The sequence below is a fragment of the Artibeus jamaicensis genome, unplaced genomic scaffold (genome assembly GCF_021234435.1).
Source record: "Artibeus jamaicensis isolate MK-2021 breed Jamaican fruit bat unplaced genomic scaffold, CSHL_Jam_final scaffold_847, whole genome shotgun sequence".
NCBI lineage: Eukaryota > Metazoa > Chordata > Mammalia > Chiroptera > Phyllostomidae > Artibeus > Artibeus jamaicensis.
The window spans coordinates 11,353,167-11,379,085 of NW_026522057.1; the positions used below are offsets into that span (position 1 = coordinate 11,353,167).

Genomic DNA, 25,919 nt, shown 5'->3' on the forward strand with positions numbered 1-25,919 from the left:
ATCTCTTCTCTAAACTTTGGGTCTTTTCCCTTTTTAAAAAATTTTTACTTATTGATTTTGAAAGGTGGGGAGTAAGGGAGGGAAGGGGGGAGAGGGAGAGAGAAAAACTTGCTGTTCCACTCAGTTATGAAACCACTGGTTGATTTCTGTATGTGCCCTGACTGGGGATCAAATCAGCAACTTTAGTACATTAGCATGACACTCCAACCACCTGAGCTCCCTGGTCAGGGCTCCATTTTTCTCTTTTTAAACCAGGAGTGTGGAGATCACTAAACTGTGCAAACTGATATGGCTGCAAAGTTATAGGATCCAGCCTCAAATGTGCCCTCACCATTGTCCAGCAATCCTTCCAAATTTATTTTCCTAGCTCCCATTTTCACAGCAGCTATTTAACAGCTATCTCTCTTCGAGATTACTACTGTGACAACTGCTCTCCCCTGCTTTCAGGAAAAGGAATATTCTACTTCATCTTGAAAACTCCCTCAACTAGCCACACCAAACTTACCTACATTTAAATGTTTCCTTGCCACTTGCCTTCTCATCAAAAAGGAGCTTCTCTTGAAGACTAGTGTCCCTACTTGTGCTCTGGTGTGCATCTCACCGGCCTCCTCATGAACCTCCATCATTTCTAGTTCCTCTATCTTCAGCCTCCCCTTCTCACTGGCTAATTTTTTAAATATTTTATTTATTTATTTATTTTTAGAGAGACGGAAAGGGAGAAAGGGAAACATTAATGTGTGGTTGCCTCTCAAGCGCCCCCCAATAGGGACCTGGCCTGCAACCCAGGCATGTGCCCTGACCAGGAATCAAACCAGTGACCCTTTGATTTGCAGGCCAGCACTCAATCCACTAAGCCACACCAGCCAGGGCTCTCTGGCTATTTTCCATAAGAATCTGAATATGCTCGACTCTCAACCACTATATCTTCCCTTTATCAACAACCCTCTCTCTCTCTGCCCTGGACAAGCTTCACTAAAAAGGGTTCAACCTGATCTTTCCTTTACCCACTTCTTTAATTCCAAAACCTGCACAGGAAACAGTTCACAGTTCTTGCCAACACCTGGCCATTCCCTCCCTCTTTCGGCTTGGGAACCCAATACTTTCTGGTTCACTTACATCTCTGGCCGTTCCATATGTATCTTTATTCATTTAGTCAACAAATATTTACTAAAAGCCTACTAGGAGCTAGCACTGTTTTGGTGGTTGAGCATAGAGAAGAAACATCGTCCCTCTCCCTTAGACATTTACTCTCTGTAGAAAGTACGAACAAGCCCTGGCTGGCGTAGCTCAGTGGATTGAGCGCCGGCCTGCGAACCAGACAAGAACCAGACAATCGCGGTTCAATTCCCAGTCAGGGCACATGCCAGGCCAGGGTTGCAGGCAGGTTCCCTGCAGGCCAGTTCCCAGCAGGGGACGCACGAAAGGCAATCATACATCGATGTTTCTCTCCCTCTCTCCTTCCCTTCCCCTCTAAAGATAAATAAATAAAAATAAAATCTTAAAAAAAAAAAAAGTACGAACAAATAAATGGGCAATTCCAATACACAGTGACAGTGCTATGACTGGGAGTACAGAGCATGAAGAACGCTAGACTCTTCCTCAGTCCACTTCCTTAGCATTCCACCCTGGATCCTCCTCTCTTTTCCACCTATACATCTTGGATGATTGATTGTGTCCCCTTCCATAATAAAATTTCCATTTGTATGCTGACAACTATCAAAAATCTTTATCTTTTCATTTCTGTCTTATAAACTGCAGACCAGAATGATATCCAACTGCCTAACTGGGCACCTCTACTTAGATATCCCCCAGACATCTCAACAAGTATGCAAGTATCTATTAAAAAAGAAAAAAAAGCCACCCAAGTTATCAACTGACATGATCGCCTCCAAATACTCAGCATCAAACTGCCCAAATCAGAAACTTGGGCTCTTTGCTTTCTTCCTTACCCCAACATTCACGAATTTAATTTCTGTCCCAGAGTGATAGTTCTAAAGTATAAATCTGATGACGTCACTAGCCTGCACATAAAACTGCAATGATTCACAAGTGCCCTCAGAATAAAGCACACCTTCTTTAGGGTAGTATGCCCAGCCCTTCATGATGAGGTCCCCACTTACTTCTCCAGGCTCATCACTTGCAATCTTACCCTGCTCCCTACCTTCTTTCTACACTCTGCCTCAGACATACTGAATACAAATAAACCTGCTGTCTTCCAAAGGTGCTGTCCTCTCTCTCACCTCCAAACTTGCTTTCACCTTTGCCTTCCCTGTGCCAGGCTAGTAACTCCTGCTCTTCAGGTCCTAACTGAGAAGGCACCTTCACCGCTAACTCTTAAGGCTGGGCTGGGTGCCTCTTCTCGTAGCCCCGATAACACTCCACGTTCCTTTATCCCAGCAAGGCACTGGAGAGCACTGCCACTGTCTGTCCCCGCCTCCAAACTGAGCTGAAGAGGAGAAGTGAACTGATCACCCCCCTGGCCCCAGCACCCAAACGCTACCTAGTTCAGAGTAAGCTGCTGGATAGATTTTTGCTACATGAAAAAGTTGAATCATTTTCCTTCCAACCCCAGGGACCGCATTTCCCAGTAGCAACTGCAGGTCCTGCTCAGAGACTGGGGAAGGGACAGAGGTGACAACTAGCTGGTGATCCCTGAAGGACTCTCCCCAAAAAGGATGAGGAAGGGAAGGGGCAGTGGAAGACCTTGGTATTCTCAGCAGGAAAATAGACCCTTGCAACGTTCTCCATCATATTCTACCCTCCCCTTCAGACTCAGCCTCCCCTCTAGGAATCCCACCCCCTCAAACGCTCCCCATCAGACTTCAGAATTCCCGACCAAGATTATTTCAGGCTTCTCCAAGCGACCCTCTCGGCCTCAGACTCTTCCCTCAGTCTCGACCCCCTTTCTATTCCTCTGAGCCTCCCACCTCAGGCGCGACCTCAGCCTCAGTCTCTTTTCCTCTTGAGCCTCTTCCCTCAGTCTCGACCTCCTTCCTCCGCCCGACCTCATTCCTCTCAGCCTCCTCCCTCAGCCCCGACCTCCTTTCCCCTCCAGCCTCAGTTCTCAGCCTCTCCCCAACGTCTCAAGCCTCTCCCAGCCTCCCGCTCCGGGATTCGGCCTGGCCACGCCCCGCCCCCGCTGCGAGGACAGTGCTCACCGTCGTAGTAGTAACAGACTTTCCTCCGAGTGCCCTGTGTCTGCGCCATCTTGCTCGCCTCCCGTCCGTCCGTCAGTCGGTCCCTCAGGCCTCCCGCCCGCTGCTCCGCTCAGCGACCGACCCAGGGGGAGGAGCGGGTCTCCAGCTGCTCCGCCCGCCCCTCCCGGGCTCACCTATAGCCGCGCAGCCCGGGCACGGCTCCAGCCAATCAGCTTCCGCAGGGACGGCCCGGAACTCGGCAGGGGGCAAGGGCAGCCCGGAGAGGCAGCCCCAGGGCCCCCTGGGCCTGTACCAAGGCCAGCAACAGGGGGGTGGGGGAGCTGTTTAGGGACCGTACCATTAGTCTCGGGGGAAGAAAGCTGGTCCGTAAACTTCACAGTCCCATTTAGGGGATGGAAGAGTGCTTGGAGATCAGAAGCTAACTTTGTAATTTTACAGAGAATCCACCGAGGTCTACGGGGGAGGAAAAGTGACTTGCACAAGGTCACTCAGCAAGTGAAAGTGCTGAGCTGGATTAGAACTCAGATCTGGAGGAGGGAGAAATTACCTGACGAAGGAAATGGAAGTGCAGTCGACCAAGTACTTTACCAAGGTTATCTCAGTTATTCCAGTAATCCCTCACAACAGTTTTAGAGGAGGGCTTTTATCCCCATTTTACAAATAAACATCATGAAGTTGAGGTCTTTGTGACTTAAATTCAGTTTTCAATTGTAAGCATATTTTGAATGTCTGGTATGCACCAGAGACACTGTAACAAAAGGGAAGAACCCAATCTTTTTTACTCCAAAGGCTACGGCCCCATGCAGTCACCTAAGAGGGCTAAGGAGTGCCTTAGGACCACAGGTAACAAACACAAGGCCTGCCAATCCGGGCGCCGGGGACCTGGTTTCTACCCATTGGCAGCACTGAGCTCTCAATTAACTGTTAAGGAGTAGTTACATTTATACAGTCCTAAAATTATATTTGGCCCCTTGAAGGCACTGCAAGGCTGATGTGACCCCCCAGTGAAAATGAGTTTGACACCCCTGCTTTAGACAGAAGGAAACTGCCCTCTTATACTGGTGTAGGGTTTCTCAAGCTATTGAAGCTATTGACATTTTGGACTGGATAATTCCTTATTGTGGGGGGTCGTCCTGTGCACTGTAGGATGTTTAGCAGCATTCTTGGCCTCTACTCCTTCCCAGTTGTGACAACCAAAATTATCTCCAGACATTGCATGTCTCAGGGCAAGGGGGGAAGGGATTGGAAGGAGTGTAAAATGCCCCCCACCTTGCCCTTGAGAACCATTGCACTAGATCAATCAACTGGCCATAAGCTGAAAGTCAGTTGAAAAACACTGAGATGGGCTATTAAAGCTAAAATAACAACAATATTAATATTTAGTGGGTACTTAACTAGGTACCAAACAAATTATTCACTAGTGGTCCTACAGTGAATAAGATACATTTTTATGCCTCTTTACAGTTTACAGGGTGCTTGGGTACTTGTGTTCCTCACTTGGGAACGGCATTTCAGCCATTAATTATAAATAAAGGTAACAGATCTATTATAGAAACAGCAAGAACCAGGGAATAATTCTATTACCAGTTCTGTGCTGTTCCCTACCTAGGAATCTTTCTTGGCCTCCATTTCTCTCTTTATAAAATGGAGAGAATAAGAATACAAAGTTCACAGACTCCATAGCTGCATACGGTGTCCAAACAACGCCATGGGTATGGCAACTTTTTATAAAATGCAGAACAGAAATTACAAAAATGCCAACAGAGGTCAGTCAGATGCAAATGGGTTCATATAATATATATTATATACATATATATACATATTATATGATGTATCATGTTATATGATATAATGTATATATCATATATTATTTTATTCAAGCACTTTGCATATTCTAAAAATTGAATGCTTTTTCACTTTCTTAAAGAAATGCCTTCCCCCATCCTCCTTCACACACGCTGCCATCTTAAGATGTCTTTCATTTTCTCACTTTTTAATGAAAATGTGAGTGCAAAAGAATTTTGTTTTTCTCTTTATTATAAGAACAACAGTGTGCATATGATGACAAATAGCTACTAACAGTCTCATTGTCCAGGAGCAATGGGGAGTGGAGGGGACTCTGGCAAAGGGACAACTCAGGCCTCACCTGACGGGCTGGGCCATTACCCAGCACCATGAAAACGGATAATCCCAAGGGAACCAAATCTTCTCTTCCTTTTTTTTTTTTTTTTAAGAGAAGCAGAAATCTGGAGTTTTATGCAGAATCTCCTCAGTTTTATAAATTGACTACTAACTCAGTCTATTATCACGAGATCAGTAAGAACCATCGTTTTAAAATGTAAGACAAACCCATGCTGTAGCTCTGCACAAATCCCTGCCAAGTATCCTCAAAATGGCTCCTGCAAGGGCCACATCCCTAAGGTAGCCAGTAGGTTTCCAAGCTGGCCAGGCAAGCTTCTGCCTCAGGCTGTTCCCTGTGCCCAGCTGGCTCCTCCCCTCCACAATAGCTCACTCACTCACCTCCTGCAAACCTTTGCTCAGTCACCTTCTCAGAGACCTTCCCAGACCAATTCTTTAAAAGTACCAACTCCCCAAACATGACCTTTCTAAATGTCCTTATGCTGATCCTTTTTCTCCTCATCACTCATCACCTTGTCACATACCATATGATTTACTTTTTTGTAAAGTTTATTTTCTGTCTTCCCTTACTAGAATGTAAGCTCAAGAAGGGCAGACTTTATCTACTGTATATGCTATGAGCTCAGAACTGTGCCTGGCGCAGTAGATGTTCAATAAATATTCATTAAATGAATGGATTAGCTCAAGCTTAAAAACATCTTGAAGGTGAATCAAAACATATGAGGCCAAATATAGCCCTTGAATCAATAGCTGTAAAAATTGCTATTGCCCCATATAATGGGCAGGGTAGGGCCCTGGGACACGCCCACTCCCTAGGAAGTTCTGGGCAGGGGTTGCCCTGAATCCTTTGGGACAGGGGTTTAAAGAGCCATACTGGAAAGTGTAGGGACCTCCTCTTGGTCCCCAGCAACAGCCGAGCTGGAAAAAGTTCAGACATCCCCTCATCCCATCTTTCAGCCCAGTTCATGGTTATCATCTTCTGAACCCCCACTCTCCCCTCCCAAGGAAGAAGAGATAGGAGTGGGGAGCAGAGAGATGTACAACCTTCATCAACAAACAAACATTTATTGAGCTCCTGATGTGTGCCAGGCAACAAAGAGGAGCATAAAGAGGTATTAGATAAGGTTGCCCCCTCAAGGAGCTTCTTGATGACCAGGGGGGAGGAAAAGTGGGTGGGCAGAGCTGGTGTCAATCACAGGCCTCTCTCCTTTCTTAGTAGCCTCAGGAAGTGGGAGGGCCCAGAAAGGGATAGCTTGGACAGGTCTCCAAGACATATGAACAGGCTGCACATGTACAGGACACGGGTGTAGAGCCCACACAAATGAAGAACCAGTGTGTAAGACATGAGAAGCATATGTGTCACATGTGGGCAGGATTCACACACAGACTCCCTGTGTGCATAGGCCACATAAGTATGGCACAAGAACCGCTTCTTCCCAGCCAGATTGGCTAGATGAGGGCAGGGCTCCAGGCCCCGGCTGGGACTCTCAGGGCTGGGGCTGGTACTGGCCCTCCGTGGCCGTGAAGAAGTCCTCCAGCACGCTGCGCAGGTACTCAAAGGTAGGCCGGTCCTCTGGGTGCTCCTTCCAGCACTGCATCATGATCTGGTACAGCTCCTCTGGACAGTTGTCAGGTCGCACCATGCGGTAGCCTCGCTCCAGGTTCTGAATCACCTCAGGATTGGTCATCCCTGGAGGTTGATGGGAAAAGGGGACATCAAGGCTGCAGGCTTTGAAAGCCCACAGACAGGGACGATGTTCAGGATATTTAACTGTTTCAGTGTGAGCACCAACCCGAAAGGACCTCTGTCTTTATCAATGGTAAGGCCTTGCTAGAGGTACCTGTCAAATGTCAGGTGTGTTACTTGGAGTGTCTGCTATGGCTTAGACACTCAGTAACACACACGTCTTGGCTGCAAGACATTGGGTGAGTCACCTTACCTCTTTGAGCCTCAGTTTTCTCATTTGGAAAACAGAACAAATGAGAACAGAGTTGTTGTGAGGATTGAATGAGACAGTGCCTAGAAAGCACTTAGTGCCTGAAGAAAAACTGCATAAATAATACTTGTAATTATTATCATCGTGTGGGGAAGGACACGGTGGTCAGGGCCCAGGGCAGGATGCGAGCTCACAGCCAAGACAGTGGTGAGGCTTCTCTACCTTTGGGACCAGGCACATCAGATGCTGCATTAGGAAGCCAGATAGACTCCCAGCAAAGCAGACCCTGCACGGGGCAGAGGCCTACCAGGTCCCTCCATGACCCAGATGAAATAATTCTGGGACCACCGGCCTCCCTTTGTGCTGGCCCTGGCCCACCTGGCAGGCCCCTAGCATGTGGACCCCGAGGACCTGATCTGGAGAACTGCATGATCATGGCAGAAACAGCTGTCTGTTTCTAGAGTCCTCATGTGGCCTCTTATTTCTCCTTCAGTCTTCTAGGGGAGACTGTGACAGGCAGTTCCCAAAGAGTAAACCCTTACAGGGTCCTGGCCAAATAGAAGTTTCGCTCCTGCAAAGCTTGGGGCTAGACCCTGCTCAAAAAACACCATTTTCTCCAGGCTTTGCCCCTAGGAGGCCTCCAACTATCAGTCCCTCACATTTCCAAATCAGCAAATTGGAGGACACAGGCCATGGAACTAAACACCAAGGCGAGAGCCAAGGATGAGAACCCATCGGCTAAATCTAGCCTACAGACCTACTTTGGTTTGGCCTCTGTAGCATTTGTAAACTCTTTGAACCAATGTTAGGAAATGGGCAAATCTTCTAGAGCTGCCAGTTTTGGCTTCTCTTAAAAAAACAAAATCTGGTTTTGGGGCCCCCATGGCTTAACGGCAGCTGTCTGCTGGAGCAGATGCAGGTTCACCCAGGTCCCCAGTACCCCCTACTGTCTCCCTGACCCTGAAGCCATACATCAGTTGCCATTTATCATCACGCTTTCAATACCTTTTTTCTCCTAACAGAGACATTCTCAGTGGATTTGCCTCTATGGACACAGGGAGGAGCAGGAAGGGTCCTTGGCAAGGATGACCAGAGTGGGCTTCTAGCCCCGGCACTGTCCCTGGACTCTGTGACGGGGCAAGTTCAGAGCAGGGAAGTAAGTCCTTTAGGTTCTCACCTGATTATAATGTGCCTTTTTTAAAAAAAAAATTGTTTTAGAGAGGAGAAGGAAGGGAGGAAGAATGAGAGAAGCATCAATGTGTGGTTGCCTCTAGTGCACTCGCAACTGGGAACCTGGCCCCGATCGAGGAATTGAACTGGAGACCCCTTGGCTCACAGGCCAGCACTGAAGCCACTGAGCCACACCAGCCAGGGCCTAATGTGCCTTTAGTGTCCGAGGAGCAAAGTTCTGTGCACACTGCTCTCAGGATGTGGTAAGATTCTACAAATCCAGCCACTGTGCTCCATGACCTCTGTGCCCTGTCTTTGTGTTCCATTTCCTTTCTCCAGTTTCCTGGCAAGTTCTTTTCAAAAAATTCCATCCCCGTCTTGGCTAAATGCAAGGGTAAAGGACTTCGTTCAGGAGATAAAGGGAGAGGTGGGAGAGGGTAGGAATCGTTCACACGTCTCTCTCACTCTTTAGTCAGAAAGCGTCAGAGGGAAAGGAAGTCAGTGTTTCGTGAACACCTATCATGAGTCAAGCTCTGTCACAAATATTTTCATTTTTCATATCAAGAAACAGGCGAAGTCACTTGCCCAAACTCACTTGCCCTAAGTGATGATTAATAACAAAACCTAACACTCTTGAGTGCTTAATAAGGGCAGGTAATGTTCTAACTTTACGTTTTATAGATGGGAAAAGAAGGAATGGCCTGATCAGAAAGTCAGTATCATGGCAGACCTGGTAATAAAAGGTCTTGTCTCCCAGGCCAGTTCCTCCCCGGCCATACTATGCTGCCAGTGTTAGAAGTAAAGAGAAGAGCTGGGATTATTGACGGGAGGGACAGAGATCCGGAGACACAGATGGAAGCCAGCGTGGTTGACGTGGTACCTCATTGGGGACACTGGAGTCGCATCTCTGAGAAGATGGAGGATAAGCAGCTAGAAAGTTTTCAGATTCTGAGCCCGAGAAGTGAGTGGAAAGACATGAGTTTTGTTGCCCTTCTCCATCATCCTACTCAGTTCTGGTCTTTGGCCCTGACCTGGGTAAGGGATGCGGCCGTGGGTAACAATCTCCGTCAGCAGGATCCCAAAAGACCACACATCCGACTTGATGGTGAAGGTCCCGTAGTTAATGGCTTCTGGTGCTGTCCACTTAATTGGAAACTTGGCCCCTGGGGAGAGGCAGAGTAAGGTCACCTGGGTCTGCTTGGCCAGACCCTGTGAACCCGACTTCCCTTATGTCCCACACCTACCCTCCCTGGCTGTGTATTCATTGTCCTCGATGAGGCGTGCTAGGCCAAAATCTGCGATCTTGCAGTTCAGGGTGTCAGACACCAGGATGTTGGCAGCCCTCAGGTCACGGTGGATATAATTGCGCTCTTCAATGAATGCCATGCCCTCTGCAATCTGTAGGCCAGGTATAGGTCAGCAGTTGTGGGCAAGACATCCTTACCGCACTGCCCTGTGCCCACGCCCACCCTCCCAAGTCTCCTTACTTGGGCTGCCATATCTAAGAGTTTGTTGATAGTCAGCTTGATGCCTGTAGGGGTCTTCAGAAAATCCACCAGGCTCCCTGTGGACAGAAGCAAGAACTGCTGACCCAAGTTTCCCCGGGGAGAACCTCCAGACTCCTCTCCCCTAAAGGAGGATGAGGGATGGGTTGTAGAGCTAGTGTCTGACATGTAGAAAAGGAGAGTAAGAGCTAAAAATGGAGGTATATGTGTTCAGAGTGAGGACACCTGGGAAGGTCTTTTCCCAGGGACTAGGATGGGGCATGCCTGCAGGGATCTGTAAGCTTTTTGTCAACAGTAAAAGTAGAACCCAAACTCCTCAGCCAGGCATCCAAAGCCCTGCAGGGTCCACTTTGTAGTTTCTTCTCTTCCCTCCCACCCCCACTTCTGTTATTTTTATTCCACACACCCTCAACAATTTTGACATTTTTTACATGGACCATTGGGCTCTCACCCCAAAGTCTTTTTATTCCATCTCTGTCTGATAAAAATTCTACTTTTCCTTTCATGTCCCAGCTAGACTATTCCTCTAGGAAGCCTTTCTAGATCCTACCAGACATAATAAATTACATCATCATACATTCCCTGTGGCATGCTGGAACTTTCCTATGGCACGAACTCTGGTTTCCCTACAGTGCATAACTAAAAAGAGATTTCCCTGATAGCAGGCAGCTTGTTTTGTCCATCTGTGCTCCCAGTGCTCAGCCCAAAGCCAGCAGCAATAAATGTGTGCTGAATGCATTAAAAAGGGTATGGGAAGAGATGCCTGGGGGCCGGAGGGGCTGGGAATTGCTGGATTGGAGCTAGTGACCACTGTCCCTTCTCAAGAGTTTAAAACTCTGTGTGAAGATGACAGCAACCTAAGTGTCCTCACTAGGAGTGCTGAATTAGTCACCAAAGATAAAGGCCTTACCCAGACACAGCAAATACATCACATATACTGCCATTCCCCCCTTATGTCCATAGCAGACACTACTAATCGATCCTAGCACTCGCTTCCAATGAGCCTCAGAATCCTTCTCAACACAAAACTCTAAGCAACTACCAATCAAAGTTGGCTCACATGATAAAACTTATTTGCTATTTCCAGAATTCATTAGCCAATAAACAGCCTTTTTCCCTTCCTGAAAGAGGGAGAGATCTTGTACTTCAAAAAAATTAGAGCAAGATAACACCCTCACTAAACAGTTAATATGTGACAGGAACTGTTCTAATTGCTCTGTATGCATTAACTCTTTCATCTTCATAAAGACCTATGAGAAAGTTACTACTGCATTATAAGCATCATTTTACAGATGAGGAAACCATGGCCAAGAGGAGTGAAGTTATTAGCTCAAGGCCACAGAATTATGAAGCCAGAATTCCAACCCAAGCAGTCTGACGCTAGAGACCTGAATAACTTCTCTGTATTATTTCTGGGTGAACCATTTAGACTTCTGCTGTTATACTTGGGAAACTGAGCACCAGATACAGGTCAGGGACTAGGCCTGTGTCATACAGGAAATCAGTGGCAAAACTTGGCCTGAAAATTCCTATTTACCTTCTTGCTGCTCCTACTCTGTCCAATAGCAGACCAAGGGAGGGGAAGGGGCTTACCCAGAACTGAAAAAGGGTTCTGGCCTCTTAAGAGGGAGACCTCCCAAGAGGGATTTCTTTCCCTTCTGCTCAGGGGCAGAAGGGAGAGAAATGGGATTAAGGAACCCCTCATTTCCGGAGAAAAAGCATCCTTAGCTCCATCAAGGTGGGGCTTTGAGGAAGGCAAAGGGACTGCAGGTCATGGGAGATTGGGGCTGAATCCTCTTTCAGAGCCTGCCACCTTAGGCTGGACTCTCAGAGACTCAGAGGACACACTCTCATTCGCCTTGAAGGCGAATATTTGGCGGCCCAGGCAAGCTCTAGCAACTTTCAGTGCTGAGCCAGAAAATGCACATCTCTCTCCATCCTCTAGATAAGGAGCAGAGGGGGGACGACAGCGCCCCCAGCGGCCGCGCACGGTGGCGGCGCCCACCATGCTCCATGTATTCCGTGATGATGTAGATGGGCTCCTGGGTGACCACAGCGTAGAGCCGGACCAGCCGCTGGTGTTGCAGCTGCTTCATAAGGTTGGCCTCCTCCAGGAAGGCGTCCGGGGACATGCTGCCCTGCTTCAGGCTCTTCACTGCCACTTTTGTGTGTCCGTTGTAGTACCCTGGGGTGGGGCGGGGTTGGAGGAAGTCACTGGGAGCCCAGCACTCAGACTGTGGCCTGACTCTCAGGACCTCGGCAAACACCTCCCCTCCCCGTTTCCCACAGCCCTGAAGGCCTCACTCACCCATCCACACCTCCCCGAACTGGCCAGCCCCCAGTCGCTCCACCAGCTTCAGAGTCTCCCTGGGAACCTCCCACTCGTCCTCCCACCACGGCTTCTGTGGCTTCTGGGTCTGGCAGGCGCGGCTCAACCGCGTGCACAGCCCGTCAGAATTTTCTGCAAGGACAAGGGAGGGATTAGAGTGTTGAATATGGCGGGACTCGAGTACCCTCACTCAGTCCCGTCTAAGGGAAATGGACTGGCAGGGGTGTGGGGCTGTCACCGCATCTCGCCCACTCCCGGGCATGAAGGAGCATACTTAGTGATGGGTAGAGGGTATGCCCTAGAGGGCCTTGCGGGAGACAGGCTGATAGGGCACAGGCAACCGGGCCTCAGGCCCACGTTTGAGGGGTACTGCTGCGCTCACTGGTGTAATGGTCGACCAGCTCGTGCAGGCTGTGGAAAGTGATGCGGGGGGAGATGTAGAAGCCTCCTTTGTCCAAGTTACGGATCTTGTAATGTTTCACCACCTCTCCCTGGTTCTGGTCGAAGTCCCGGACGGACAGGGAAAACGATCCTGAATAAGAGAATGGGTAAACAAAAGCAAATAGGGGGAGGGTGTCGCCCTGGGAGCGGTGCCTCGGCCACCGCGCCCCTGCGCACGGGCTCACCAGGCCCGCACCTGGGCTCCCGGGCGCCCGCCGCGGCCCCGCCCACCTCGGCCCCGCCCAGCCGCTCACCCGCGGTGCTCTCGCTCTCCCGGATCAGGAAGGAGCCGTGCGTGTTCCCAGGAGCCAGGAGCTGCCGTTCCGCATCCTTGCGGCTCAGGTTCTTGAAGAACCAGCTGCTCAAGGCAGAAGGGGAAGCCGTCATCTATTGTAAGGTTCTTCCTCCATCAGCCTTAAGCATTCACCGTCACCCCTAGCGCCCCTCCTCTGCTGCGGGATCCCTAGATCTGCTTCCTCCGACCCATCCCACGTCGAGTTCCCACTTACGGTTCCGGCTCCAGGCTATTCGCTTTGGCAACGAAGTTGTAGGGGATGAAACCTTCCTGGCCGGTGGTCAGGGACTGCGCCTTCCACCACTCGCCGTTCCTGAGCAAGAGCAGGTGGTCGGCGTGGCCTGCTCAGCCTTGGACTCGGCTGCAACCCCCCGCCCTGAGAGTTCCACTTATTACATGCCACCCCATCCTCCAGCTCAGCATTTTCGAGCCTCCCATTTTTGATTCGAGGGCGCAAACTAGTCAGGACCTGCAGGAGGGCTGTGGACCTGGGCATCCCCGCTCCCTCATTCCCACAGGGCAAGAATGGATGGCAGAGAGGGGGCACTCACTGCTCCAGGATACGGAGCCGTTCATCCTTCTGGAAACCCAGGTCTCCATCGTGAGAGGGCTCATAGCTGTGCAGGGCGATAACCAGATTATCTGTAAAGACAAGAAGACGTCAGGGGGAACCAGTCTGAAGTAGGCTGGGAGAATAGATAGAGTTCAGGAGTTACAGGGCAGAGCACAAGACTGGGGGCAAGAGAGGCAGGATGGAGTAGAGAGGAGGTGAAGAGGAGATGGAGGCCGGCTGACAGCCAGGCCCTTGAGGATCCTTATCTCTGGGCCCTGCTGACTGAGGTCACCTTGCAGTGGAGACGCTGGCGGGTTGTTGCCCACGTAGTCAACCAGTGCGTCCCGCACCTCAGAGCCATTCCGCATGGGCAGCTATGGAGTGGGGAATGAGAGCTGAGGTCAGAGAGCAGGAGGCTGGGTGAGACCCTGGCTCCTCTCCCTACGGGGCCCTGTTCTCCTTCACTGCTTCACCTTGGCTGAGTCTTATCCCTGAATTTGCCAACTACTTGCTGTGTGATCTTGGAAGAGTCCCTTTCCCTCTCTGAGCCTCGTTTCCTTTCTGTTACAGGAGAGAGGGCTGCTTTTTTATTTCAGTGACCTACAGTGATGGTCCATTTTGTTCTGAGTTGTGCACTCCACCCGGCTCCCTCACCAAGGCACACACCCACCCCCTCCTGCCCCATCTTGCCTCTTACCGTGGCCTTGACACCAAATGGGTCTATGGGGTAATGGCAGTTCTCACATATATCGATGTTTTCCATCCAGTCATCTTCAGGGTTTGAGCTGCAGCTACAGCCCATGATCCCTGGGGGAATGGAGAGGGGATTTAAGGGACTCCCCCAAGATCTACTTGCCCAACATCAGAAAGGGGAAGTTCTGGAGGTTCTCAGACATTCCCTAGACCTGGGAACTTCCAGAAGTACCTGAGACTGCCAGCTCTCCTCCCCAGACCCCCATTCACCAGCCATAGAAAAGCTGAAATGGGACCCAAGCTACCTACTGACGCTCCCTCTAAGCCCCCATGCCACAAGTCGAGTCACACCAGGCCCCGCCTTCCCACCTGGGATGGGCAAACCGCCACAGGCACCTTTGTTAGTCTAGCTGCCCGCTTCCTGCCTCTCCCCCCCTCCCACCTCTCTCTGCCCATCCCCCATGTTGGGGGACTACCTACTAGAGATCACAGACTTCCCCCAAGCCCTGGGGGCAGACCTAAGTTTTGATCTGCCCCTACCTGAGAGGTGTGAGCACTCCACCTCCTAATACAATCCCCTTCTCCAGCCCAGGAAGATGAATAAAAAAGACTCCTGCTCTCAGAAGTCAGCCATCAGGCCTCTGCCCCGTCACCCCTCCCACACACAAAGTTTCCTTCAGAGGGTTCCTTCTGCTTCTCCCCAGAAGAAAATCCTTCAGCGGCCCTATCGGTAGTAACCTTTTTATTTGTTTGCTTGCTTTAGCAGTGGAAACTTTTTGTCAGATGAAATCAAGCAGAACCCCATAGATAGATAAAGCAGGCAAAAATGGAGCTGTTCTGCTTGAAGTGAAGTGGAGCCTCTCTCTGAAGCCCCTAGAAGTCCCCGAGACACCTCCTTCCCTGGGCTGCCCGTCAAAACTGCTTGGAAAGCACTAGTCTTCAGATGAAGTTTAATTTACCATGCATTCAAGACGCTTTAAGAGCAAGATAACTCCATTGCCTCAGTCTATTCTGCTACAAATATATACACACAAACACCCCCACCCACGCACTGACACAGACTGTATTTTGAGCTACTCTTGTCTTTCCCAAGCACCCCACACCATTTTTTTCACTTCATGTCTTTGCCCATGTGATTCCCCTGCCTCGGAACGCTCTTTCTTTGTCCATTCATTGAACTCAACCTTCAAGGCTCGGCTCACGTATCACCTATTCTGTGAAGCCTTCCCAACGCTCTTTGCTCCTACAATTTTACTCAGAGCACAGTCACCAACTCAGGCGCTGAGGGCCATAACTAGACTGATTTAATGTCCGTCCCCTGCCTCTTCCATCCTCTTCATGAAGTGGGGGAAGTCCTCAAGGACAGAATTTGTGCTTTATTTGCCTGAATGCCCCAGCACCCAGCACTAGTTGTAATTAACAAGTGCTGACTGGCAATGTAGAGGGTTAATGCACAGATTCTCTCCCCAATGAGAAAAAAGCAAGAGTTCATCACCACCAAACCAGTAACACAAGAAATGTTAAAGAGACTTGTCTAAGAAGAAGAACAACAAAAAGATAAAATATGAATAATAAAATGACAATAACTACATACCTATCAATAAGTATTTTTTAAGAGATGGAGAGAAACATCAACGTGTGGTTGCCTCTCACATGTCCCCAACTGGGGGACCTGGCCTGCAACCCAGGCATGTGCCCTGACTGGGAATCGAATCAGCAATCTTTTGGTTCACAGGCCAGCCCTCAATCCACTGAGCCACACCAGCCAGGACCAATAAGTATTTTAAATGTAAATAAATGCTCTCATCCAAAGACACAGGGTGGCTGAATAGATAAGAAAACAAGACTCATACACATTCTGTGAAGAAGAGACCCACTTCAGGTGGAAAGACACACACAGATGGAAAGTAAAGGGATGGAAAAAAGATATTTCATGCAAAGGGAAATGAAAAAAAGCTGAGGTAGCAATACTTGTATCAGATGAAATAGACTTCGAAACAAAATCTATAACAAGAGACAAAGGAGAGCATTTCACGTATAATAACCACAATTTGGAAGCAACCTGAGTGTCCATCGATAGATGACTGGGTCAAGAAGACGTGGTACATGATTATATACAACAGAATATTACTCCGCCAAAAACAAGAATGAAATCTTACCATTAGTAACGACATGGCTGGACTTAGAGGGTACTGTGATAAATGAAATGAGTCAGAGAGAGAAAAACAAATGCCATATGATTTCACTTGTATGTGGAATCTAAAGAACAGAATAAATAAAACATAAACAAATGCATAGATACAGAGAACTGGTGGCTGCCAGATGGAAGCAGAAGTCGGTTCGCAGGCCAGCATTCAATCCACTGAGCCACACCAGCCAGGGCTCTTTTCTCCTTTTCAATTTATTGATTTTACAGAGAGAGAGAGAAACATCAATTTGTTGTTCCACCTATTTATGCACTCATTGGCTGATCCGTGTATGTGCCCTGATGGGAGATCGAAGCGACAGCTTTGGTGTATGGGGACAACGCTCTAACCAACTGAGCTACCCAGCCAGGGCCAAGCTCCTGTGTCTTACACTGAGATATGCATAACCTCTCATGTGTATGAGTCACCCATGTGCATCCTCCCAGAGCATCTTCTTGACCTTCTTCATGTAGTTACACCTAGATCTATAAGAGGAAAATGCAAAATATACACAGAATTTCAAGCTAAATCAAGGAAAAGGGGACATGTTAACTATTTCTCCTACTGTTTAGGAGTCCTGGAGGGTGGTGGAGTAGATGTTAGAGAAACGCTGTTCAGTCACAGTTCACTCATCTGTGGCTGCAAATAGCTTTTTGACTGCTACTTTTGTTATGGTCGGGAACCGGTTAGTAGCAAAAGCCTCCAGAAAAGGACTGATGACAACCTAGAGTCAGCCTAAGATGAGCTGAGCCATATGGTAAGGTCGTGAACATCCTGTTGTTTGTGATGCCCAAACAGGCCTTGGAAAACCACAGGTTGGTTATAGTGCAGTGAAAACGCCAGTACCAAAAGGAGTGTGGATTGAGATCAGCGAGGTCCCTTCCAAGCCTCACATTCTTCGAGGCTTCAAACCCTGGCTGGTGTGGCTCAGTTGACTAGGTGTCATCCACTGAAACAAGAGGTCTTGGGTCAATTCCTGGTCAGGTCACATGCCTGGATTGGTTTGGTCCCCATACTGGAAGCGCATGAGAAGCGCCCTGCCAGAGGCAGTCGATTGATGTTTCTCTCCCCCTCTTTCTCCCTCTCTCTAAAAATAAGTAAATAAAATCTTTAAAAAAAAAAGAGTCTGGAGAAGAGGCCAGTAGAAGGGCAGAAGGAATCTAGGCTGGAGATCATAGGGCTGGTACCTGGTCCAGGCTGGGGTCACCTCGGGAAGGAAGAGAAACCACAAGGCCTCAGATTAGGATCCAGAGGGTCATGCAGGCAGGACCTGCTCCTGGACTGAATCTGGGCCTGCCAGAGGGGACCTGACCTCCTTAAAGACTGGGACCACGAGTGTGAAAAAGTCAAGCTGTGTTGAATTAAGCCAAAAGGAACTCTAACTGTGCCAGTGTCTGACCCCGGGTACTTCTTCTGTGTCTAGTTTTATGCTCCCTGGGTCCTCCGGCTGCAGGTAGCAGACCCTGCTGTCTACAGAGGGTAAGCGTTGGAGTGTGGGGCCTGGCGGCAATCAGGAGACCCTGGGACCAATGGCAGCGGTTATTTCGGTGAGGGGTGGAAGCCACGGCAGCGACGTGCTCCCAGGAGGTCCCAGGATAATGTTGTAGGCCTGTGGGTTATTTCGATATTTTCACCATCCGAAGGGAAATTGTATTATTATTTGTTTCTTAGTTTGATAAATTGTAATTACTATTTCTTTAGCGCCAACTTAGTTAAGTCTCTGATTAAAATTTGAACTAGTCACCAAGGAAATTGGTACCTAAATGATGTAGTTTAATGGCAAAAACTTGAAAATCATGAGCTCCACAGGTGTGGAGGGGGGCAGGTAAGGATGACAGAGGAAGGGCAAAGGAGTCCTGGGGAGGGGAGAGCTCAGATGCACAAATGCGATGCACCAGCTTCATGTTAGAGATGGAAAGGCGAGGGGATCAGAGACGTTAAGTCATTTTCCCAATGGCACATGAGGACTCTCGGCAGAGGCGCAACTCAAATCGGGCCCCTACCTTCTCCACCCAGGTACTCTCCTCCACGCTTGATTCCCTGGGAAGTCTAAAGAGCGTGGGGGATCCTGAGAGGTCATGGAAGAAATGGGCAGGGAGGCAGATCTGACAGAGTGGGGTCCACTCTTCATCAAAAGTGTGATCATCGTGCTGTTAATAAAGTCCTTTCTCTTCAAGATTCCCCCTCTACCTAGAATGGGTGTTTCTGAGTGTACATTTCTCTGCCTGGTGAGTGCAGATCCATGCATATGGAGGCCTGTGACTCAGTGAGCATTGTGCTAATGTGTGCAGAGCCATGCATGTGTATGAATTGTGGGTGCAGACGGATGTATACAAAATGGGGGTATATATATAGTTTGTGCCTGTCCCTGTGTAATTGTGAGATCTTATATGTGTATGTCTCTTTATGTAAAATATGATTCCCATTCTTCTGGTCTTTGTTTGACAGACACTGCTGAGTAGCCAAAATGGTATAACCAGGTTAATAAATGAGGTCAGTAAAAAGAAAATCAAAATTAAAGCTTAATATAAATTTTTCATTGTCTGGGAAAAAAAAAAGAAAAGAAAAAAAAATCCAAGGAATCCCCAGGGCTCTCAGAACCAGCAATGAGGGCAGATTTTGGGGTAAATAAAACAGGACATTCTCTTCTCTCAATGCAGGAATTCAAGGTCAATAGCGGGAATTTGTAGATTCTAGACCTTCTCTGCCTAGGGTCTGGAATGTTCTTGGTCAAACTCAAGGCCACCTGTGGTCCACAGGGCATTTTGTGCCAATCAGAAGGGCCACCCCTCCCTGGGGTTAAAAAATTTGGAGAGCAGAGTGAGGGTTCGATTTCATTCCCCAGCCCCTCTTGCCCCTCAGTGAAATGCCCAGCACACACAGTGGCCTTGCTATGAATTAATCAAAAATCCTAGGCGTTGGGAAGTCCTGGACTAGATTTTCTCATCCCAGGCTTGTTTGGGACTCATATCAAGATGAGTTCTGATTCTTGCTAACTTTTACTTTTATGAACTCCATAGACATTATTGTACATAGTATCTGGCCTGGCTGGCCCAAGAATGTGTTTTGCCTGCTTACCAAAAAAAAAAAAGGCAACACTTTTCCTCCCCTCAACTGTAAACCTAGTCATTTATTGAACATTCTGTCCAAAACATGTGCCAGCTTCTTGCCTGGGTTTCTCAGGCTAATCCTTTAGGTCAAGAGCAAGCAGGCTCTTTCCACTGCAGACCACTGTTGTACTCTGGGCCACCTTGTGGCAAAATCAGTCAGGAATAACTTAAAACACTGTCTTGGCCTTTTTCTTTGGCCAAAGTCTGGTTATTGGCAAAGGCACAAATGCTCAGTGAAGGGTTTTAGCTACGAGTGCCCTCCCAGAACCCTCGTCACAGTATTCAGGAGTCAGGGTTGACAGGCATGGGGCGTAATTTCTACCGGGGGAAACAGGGGTGTGTCCCGAATTGCCTCCTTTTTCCATGTGTTCCTTTTTAATATAATGCCACTTTTAAATGAACTCTGTGAGTTCAGAGTTCCCCAAAATAGAGAACAAAAAGATAAGTCTTCTCTTACCCGCAAACAAGTTGGATTTATTCTCACAAACTAGGAGTGGCTTGAACATAGAACTGATTCTGCTCCTTCCCTGTTGCCATAAGCAAGGGCTACAGAGCAATTATTCTGAAGCTGGCATTTTTGGCAGAGGCCCTCCCACTAGTTATTTACAGGTACTTAGTAATCCCGGATAGCGGGCCCCCTCCCTCGTACACCTCCGTGTGCACTTGGTGTTACGGGGATTTTATCAGGACAAAGCCTTACTCACAGCTTGACAATCCAGCTGCTTTATTAAACTTTCTGAGAGTCTGCAGGTCATAGAGGCTCAGCTCACCGTAGCCATGTCACAGTGACCCAAGTTCAGTCCAAGGCCTCCTAGCCACTTACTGGAAGAGGGCCTTGGGGCGGGTTCCTAAATCTTTCCCAGCTTCCCTCAGTGACTTCTACGAACTGAAAATAAAAATGGGACCTGTGTCTAGGGCTAGCTACCATGAGCACTACATGTGATAGACAGATGATCCCCCATGATAAAGTGCTCACCATGGTACTCAGCATATAGGAAGGACTAAATAAATGAGAATAATAATTAGTTGAAGATAGCATTCATTACATTTCATTACAACAGCATTATACATTTTCCAGACTGAAATGTTGAATCATTTTCTTTCTTTCTTTCTTTCTTTCTTTCTTTCTTTCTTTCTTTCTTTCTTTCTTTTGTTGATATTTTTGCACTTTCATGGACCACCTTTTCACCTTTAAATATATTATCTTAAAATGAAACTTTACTACAATAAATGGAAAACTAGTATCACCAGCCATAAATAGAAATCAGTATACAGTACATGTTAAAAGAAGCACATGACATAATACACAAATTTGCACTTGTAAACGCCCGCTCACACCCCTGACAACCCCTCACCCAAGCCACGGTGCACAGACCGTGCTTTCGGCCTGCTAGGCTGTGAGGCAACCTGGAGCTCAGGCCTGTGTCCGTGAGTTGGAGGAGGCACAGTTTTCTCAGTTAGCTAGCCTACTGACCAAACCTAACGGGCGTTCCTTATGTGCCAAGCTCTGATCTCGTGCTGGGGATGCAGAGGGAGCAAATAGACAAGTTTCTGTCCACCTGGCCCTGTCCTCCGTGGCTGAGGTGGGCGCCCCTCTGGCGGGTCACTCACTCCATTTTCACAAGAAGCCAAAAGGCCTCTGTTCAGCTCACTGATCGGCAATGTCTGTGACTCCCAACATTACTGATAATACAAACCAGCAATACTTGCCAGGAAATAGAAACTCGGTCACCACAGTTACTCACTTACCGAGTTGACAATGGTTAGCTAAAACTTAAAAAGGTGGGGTGGATTTCCATATATTGACATGGAAAGACGTTCTCAATATAACATGGTAAAAAGTTACAGAACAAAATACAGAGTATAAACCTATTTGCATTTAAATATGCATATATAGGAGGTTTTTTAAAGCTGGCTTCCCTGCTATTTGCATGATTTCATGTAATTCTCATAATAATCCTATGAAGTAAGTGCTATTATTATCCCCATTTTACAAATGCAAAAACTGAGGCCCGTACAGGGTAAAGCGATTGGTCTGAGTCCTCATAATAAACAAATCAGTGGTGGGCGGCCATTGACCCTGGGTCTACCTGCCTTCAGAGACTAGGCTCTTAACCGCAAGGCTTCTCTGTAGTCATACACAGGAAATTCTGGAAGGATGCACACCCAATTGTCCCTGGTGAGCATCTCCCAGGAGTGAGATTGGATGGAGCTACATTTCATCTATCTCTTTATATGCCAAGTTCTGGCTGGCATGGCTCAGACCGAGCAATGGCCTGCAAACCAAAAGGTCGCCGGTTCAATTCCCAGTCAGGGCACCTCCCTGGGTTGCGGGCCAGGTCCCCAGGTAGGGGCATGTGAGGCAACCATCTGATGTCTCTCTCACACATCAATGTTTTTCTTCTTCTCTTTCTCCCTCCTTTCCCCTCTCTCTAAAAATAAATAAATAAAATCTTTATATGCCTCTATACTGTTTGAATTTTTAAAATTCAAACCCTGTGCTAATTTTTGTGCATGAAAAACAGAAATCAACAAGACCACCATCAGCTCAAACACTTTGCTAAGAGACACAATCATTTGAGGAGGATCAACGCTATGGCCCACTGTTCCATCACCTTCCTTGTATGAAAAGGCATAGGTATGGAAGAAGCACTGGGGAAGAAAAAGGTTCTGCGGTGGAGAAAGTTTAGGAAACTCTGGGTCAGACAAAATCAATCTGGCTCTTTCTCTGCAGGGTCGTGCAGAGCTTTAACAAGCTCGTGTTCACTGTGAAGCTAATACAGGACAGTTTGCAGCTGAGGCCGTGTTGATATGACCCCAGAACCCTTTACTTTCCAGGTGCCTCATGGAACTACAATTCTCTAGGGCAAGCACTAGGAAATGCTACTCCAGACACTTTAAAGCCAACACTGAAGTTCCTTGTTAGAGGAGGGTCACATCCCTGGATGGTATCTTGGGCCGGCCTGTCCCCACGCCGCCCACACATCAGCTTCTCTCAGCATTGTTTTCACTGAATTAAGCTTGGCCTTGAAGCCGTCAGCTTGCGGGGGTGTGTATGGATGTGTAGTCCCTGCCTCTGCCTCTGCACATACACGCACACATACATTTTGCAAAGACGATGTGTATGGTGTTTGGGATGGGGAGGGTGTGTGAGCGTGTGTGGTTGTGTGGGGGACCCTCCTCTAAAGTAGACCTGTAGACTAATCGACAATTCTCACACCCACCATACACAGGAAACAAGCTCATTTGCAAAGCCACACCACAAGCGTGAGGGAATGGGTGGTTTGCTGGCCTGCCAAGTGCTGAGCAGGAGTAATTCTGGGTGTGGACCGCCTTCCCTTTGGCGCACACTTGCAGGAGGAGAAAGTACCAAACCTCTGTTTAGCACCTACTGTGTGTCAGGTTATTACCCACAGCACAACATAGTCAGTATCTTCCTCTTCGATTGGCCACAAGCACTCTGTACGGGAGCGATTCATTATTGCTTCTTTGCAGGTAAACAAACTGGAGTTCGGAGAGGCGAAAACACTCGTTCAAGAAAATGGCAGCACCGGAATTGTACCTGGGCGGGCCTGCCTCTGAGACGCGTGTTTTCTGCACTGGCTCTCCCGCATTTGGTTTTGATCTGAGGTCTCTACCCTCAAGGTACCCAAGAAACAGAACCCAGAGACAGTGACCTTGCCTTCGTGTTTTTGTTACTCTCCAAAACAGGCTTTCGTCCTTCTCAGAACTGCCTTCACTCTTCCAGGAAGCCTTCTCCAAATCGCCTAAGTGGTGCCTTCTCCCATCCTCTGAATGCCCAGCCTGTCCTTTCGCCCCATTGCTTGGCCCTTTTTCCCTTTGAGAAGAACATCTGACCCTCAGCCCGGAGTCATCTATCAGCACAGGCTGGTGGCAGGGTTGGGGGACTGCTTAAGCCTGTCTAGGGTGTGGAAAAGCCTTGGTCAAGTGCAGGGGGAGCCAGCGTGCTCCCTGGCTCCCATGAAAGTCTGCAGGTCTGGAGCTACGGACAGAAGCAAGGTTGGGATATGCTGACCACATGGAAACTGTGCGTCAAGAAAACTTCCAATGGTAGGGGAAATGTGGAAAGTCTGGGGCAGGTGGGGACTGCCCCCATAATCTGAAGCCTGAGAGACAGTGAGGGGGTGGGCAGGTTGCTGAATATGCTTTCCTGGGCCTCCACCTTGCTGGGGTTTGAAGCAGGAATCTACAGGACCAACTGGCCCTACAAATGCCGCCGCCGCCGTGTGCATGGGGCTGCGGAAGCGAGCAAGCGAGGGGAGAGGGGAGGGCATCCACAACACTCGGCAGGGACAGGAATGGCAGCTTTCCAGGTGGAAGTTCACGCGTTCCTCATCCAGGGCCAACCGCACCCCTGTCTGGGATAAAAATAGCCCTTCCTCTCTCCCCTTTCCCCCTCCGCTCCAACTTCCCAGCTTCCGGTCAGATACTTCCACCCTGGAGGCCCCATCGCAGATGATAAATATGTCCCCCCGTATCCATCCACTCCTAACGGGAGACTCCTCCCTCTCTCAGGCCATGCTGGTCACTGAGGCTAAAATTACTTCACTCGTGTCCATCCAGATGCTCTGGATGACTCTGGGGCCTCTGAAGAGCTTCTTCTCACTGGGGTCTGCCCCAGCAGCCAGAAGGATTCCTGGGTCCCTTCCCTAGAGATTGACCATTACTCTGCTCCACAGGAAACGGGTCACAGCCTCAATCATCACTCCTCCCAAGGCCTGGCTCTGCCACTGCGTCGCTGCGAGGCTGTGGGGAGGGGGTGCCTGGCCCTCTTGGGGTGCCAGGCGGCTCATCCATCACGGGATGGAGGATGGACTTGGGGACGTGTATATGCTGCCGAAGCGAGCACTGGGCTTGGGGATTTCCGAAGGCCTTTTTAATACCTGGCAGCCCAGGTGCCAGACCTCCCAGTGGGGTGGAGACCACGGCGGGCAGTGTGGCAGAACCAAGAGCCAGCGACTAGACCGGAAAGAGGATCTGACTATCGCATGCCTCCCACCTGACCTCCAGCAAGGTTCTTTTGTCCCCTAGCCTAAAGGGCTGCTGCATACCCAAGTAGCCTGGCCCCATGATGAAATGAAGCCCCCTGCTGTGAGGCCCCCCACCACGGCCCCTGGACCCCTGTTCCCAGGACTCCTTACCTGCCCAGCCCAGGAGCCCTCCGGCCCCATTCACATGGTCCTCCTGGCCTAGCTTGGCTGCCCAGACAGTTTCAGCTCCCCTTGCCGTCGTAGCCGCCACCTGACTCCTCGCGCCCACGTCCCACCCTGACTTCCTGCCTCCTCCTGAGGGCTCTGCAGCCAACCGGGCCCCAGCAGCCCAACCACAAGCCTCCAGCACCCCAAGCTTCCTGCCAACATAGCCCCCCATCCCTCAGTCCCTGAGGGTCCTGTACATCTCCAGGCCTGACCCTACTCATGCTGAGGGTGGCACTTGGAGGGGAAGAGAGGATATTAGGTGGAATCTCCCTCTTGCCCTTCAAGGTGCACTTGGACAAGAGATCAAGGGCAGCTTCAAACCCCAATGAGCAGGGGCAAGCAGTCACACTCTCCGCTGTCAGAGAAAGGCGAGACGCACTGTCGTCACAGTCCGAGCGCTGAAGGACCCTTTCGCCACAGTCTGAGGCAAAGGGAACATCACTTCAGAGCCAGAAGAATGTCCAGGGTCCCTGCTAAGCAGCTGGGGATAATCAGATGTCAGGCTAACAGGACTGCTGCAGCCAGAATAACAGCTACATCATTTTGGGGCAGAGGACAATGGCTTTATTACAGTCGGAGGGTAGGCTGACACTCCTCCAACAGACAAGATGCTGGAAACAAGCTGTTTAAGGAAGTGGCGGCGGGACAACACTCATTAATTATGGTTGGAGAGCAGGGGGTCACTTCTACTTCAGGTAGAGGCAAGGCCACAGGCCCCGTTAAAGGTGTGGGGCCTGGTACCGTCTCCTGCAACAGGTGGAAGACAGATCGAACCCCCTTCCCCCAGCACCCAGCTGCGGGCAGCAGACTGGCAGCACCTTTCGTTATAGGCAAGAGACAGGAACCCTCTCTCGCACGGCAAGCAGGCCAAGCATCTCCCTTTAACCTGGGGCCACACACTGAGGCTGGCACCCACCGTAGGATAAGGGCCAGGTCATCAGTGTTATGAGAAACTGCTGGTAGCCTTCATCAGGCCCAAGAGCCTTAACCCCTCCCAGAAAAAAAGTATAAATGCGTCACCAACCCATGAGCTACACTGAGTGAGCAGGTTGGGGGAAGGGAGCCCACAAAGCATTGTTGGGGTTTGTGAAGTGGAAGCTGATGCAGTGTACACCTCAGCTGCGGAGAGAAGGGGGAGACAGGAAATGGGTGGGGGGAAGAGGAAGCCTGAGCTGGAAAGTCAG

At 49.2% G+C, this 25,919-nt stretch overlaps 2 protein-coding genes across 3 annotated transcripts in view; both read right to left on the bottom strand.

Moving 5' to 3' along the window:
* Window positions 1-3,298, bottom strand: part of HDAC1 (histone deacetylase 1) — a 34,171-nt gene extending 30,873 nt beyond the window's left edge. Inside the window, exon 1 of the mRNA XM_037149424.2 lies at window positions 3,159-3,298. Within this exon, the coding sequence (XP_037005319.2) occupies window positions 3,159-3,207 (49 nt within the window). The 5' untranslated portion in view covers window positions 3,208-3,298. The remainder of the gene's footprint in view (window positions 1-3,158) is intronic.
* A 3,048-nt stretch (window positions 3,299-6,346) lies between these two features.
* On the bottom strand, window positions 6,347-24,793 carry LCK (LCK proto-oncogene, Src family tyrosine kinase). 2 transcript variants are annotated; one of them, XM_037149488.2, is made up of 13 exons: window positions 24,679-24,793; window positions 14,225-14,334; window positions 13,820-13,901; window positions 13,526-13,616; window positions 13,189-13,287; window positions 12,934-13,037; window positions 12,621-12,770; window positions 12,218-12,370; window positions 11,915-12,094; window positions 9,892-9,968; window positions 9,649-9,802; window positions 9,436-9,567; window positions 6,347-6,987 (listed from the first exon to the last, which is right to left on the bottom strand). In XM_037149488.2, exons 2-13 carry the CDS (start codon window positions 14,327-14,329, stop codon window positions 6,785-6,787), a joined length of 1,530 nt encoding a protein of 509 aa, XP_037005383.2. In that variant the 5' UTR covers window positions 14,330-14,334; window positions 24,679-24,793; the 3' UTR covers window positions 6,347-6,784. The 2 variants fall into 2 exon arrangements, with proteins under 2 accessions (XP_037005383.2, XP_053516534.1); XM_053660559.1 differs by lacking the exon at window positions 12,218-12,370.
* Window positions 24,794-25,919: the final 1,126 nt, after the last annotated feature.

Excerpts from the sequence above, each read along its gene's own strand:
- LCK (XM_037149488.2), bottom strand. The coding sequence starts at position 14,329 with ATGGGCTGTAGCTGCAGCTCAAACCCTGAAGATGACTGGATGGAAAAC. Across the intron at positions 13,902-14,224 it reads CATTTGGTGTCAAGGCCACG|CTGCCCATGCGGAATGGCTC; the intron begins GTAAGAGGCAAG and ends CCCACTCCATAG. Across the intron at positions 13,288-13,525 it reads CGGCTCCGTATCCTGGAGCA|GAACGGCGAGTGGTGGAAGG; the intron begins GTGAGTGCCCCC and ends GCTCTTGCTCAG.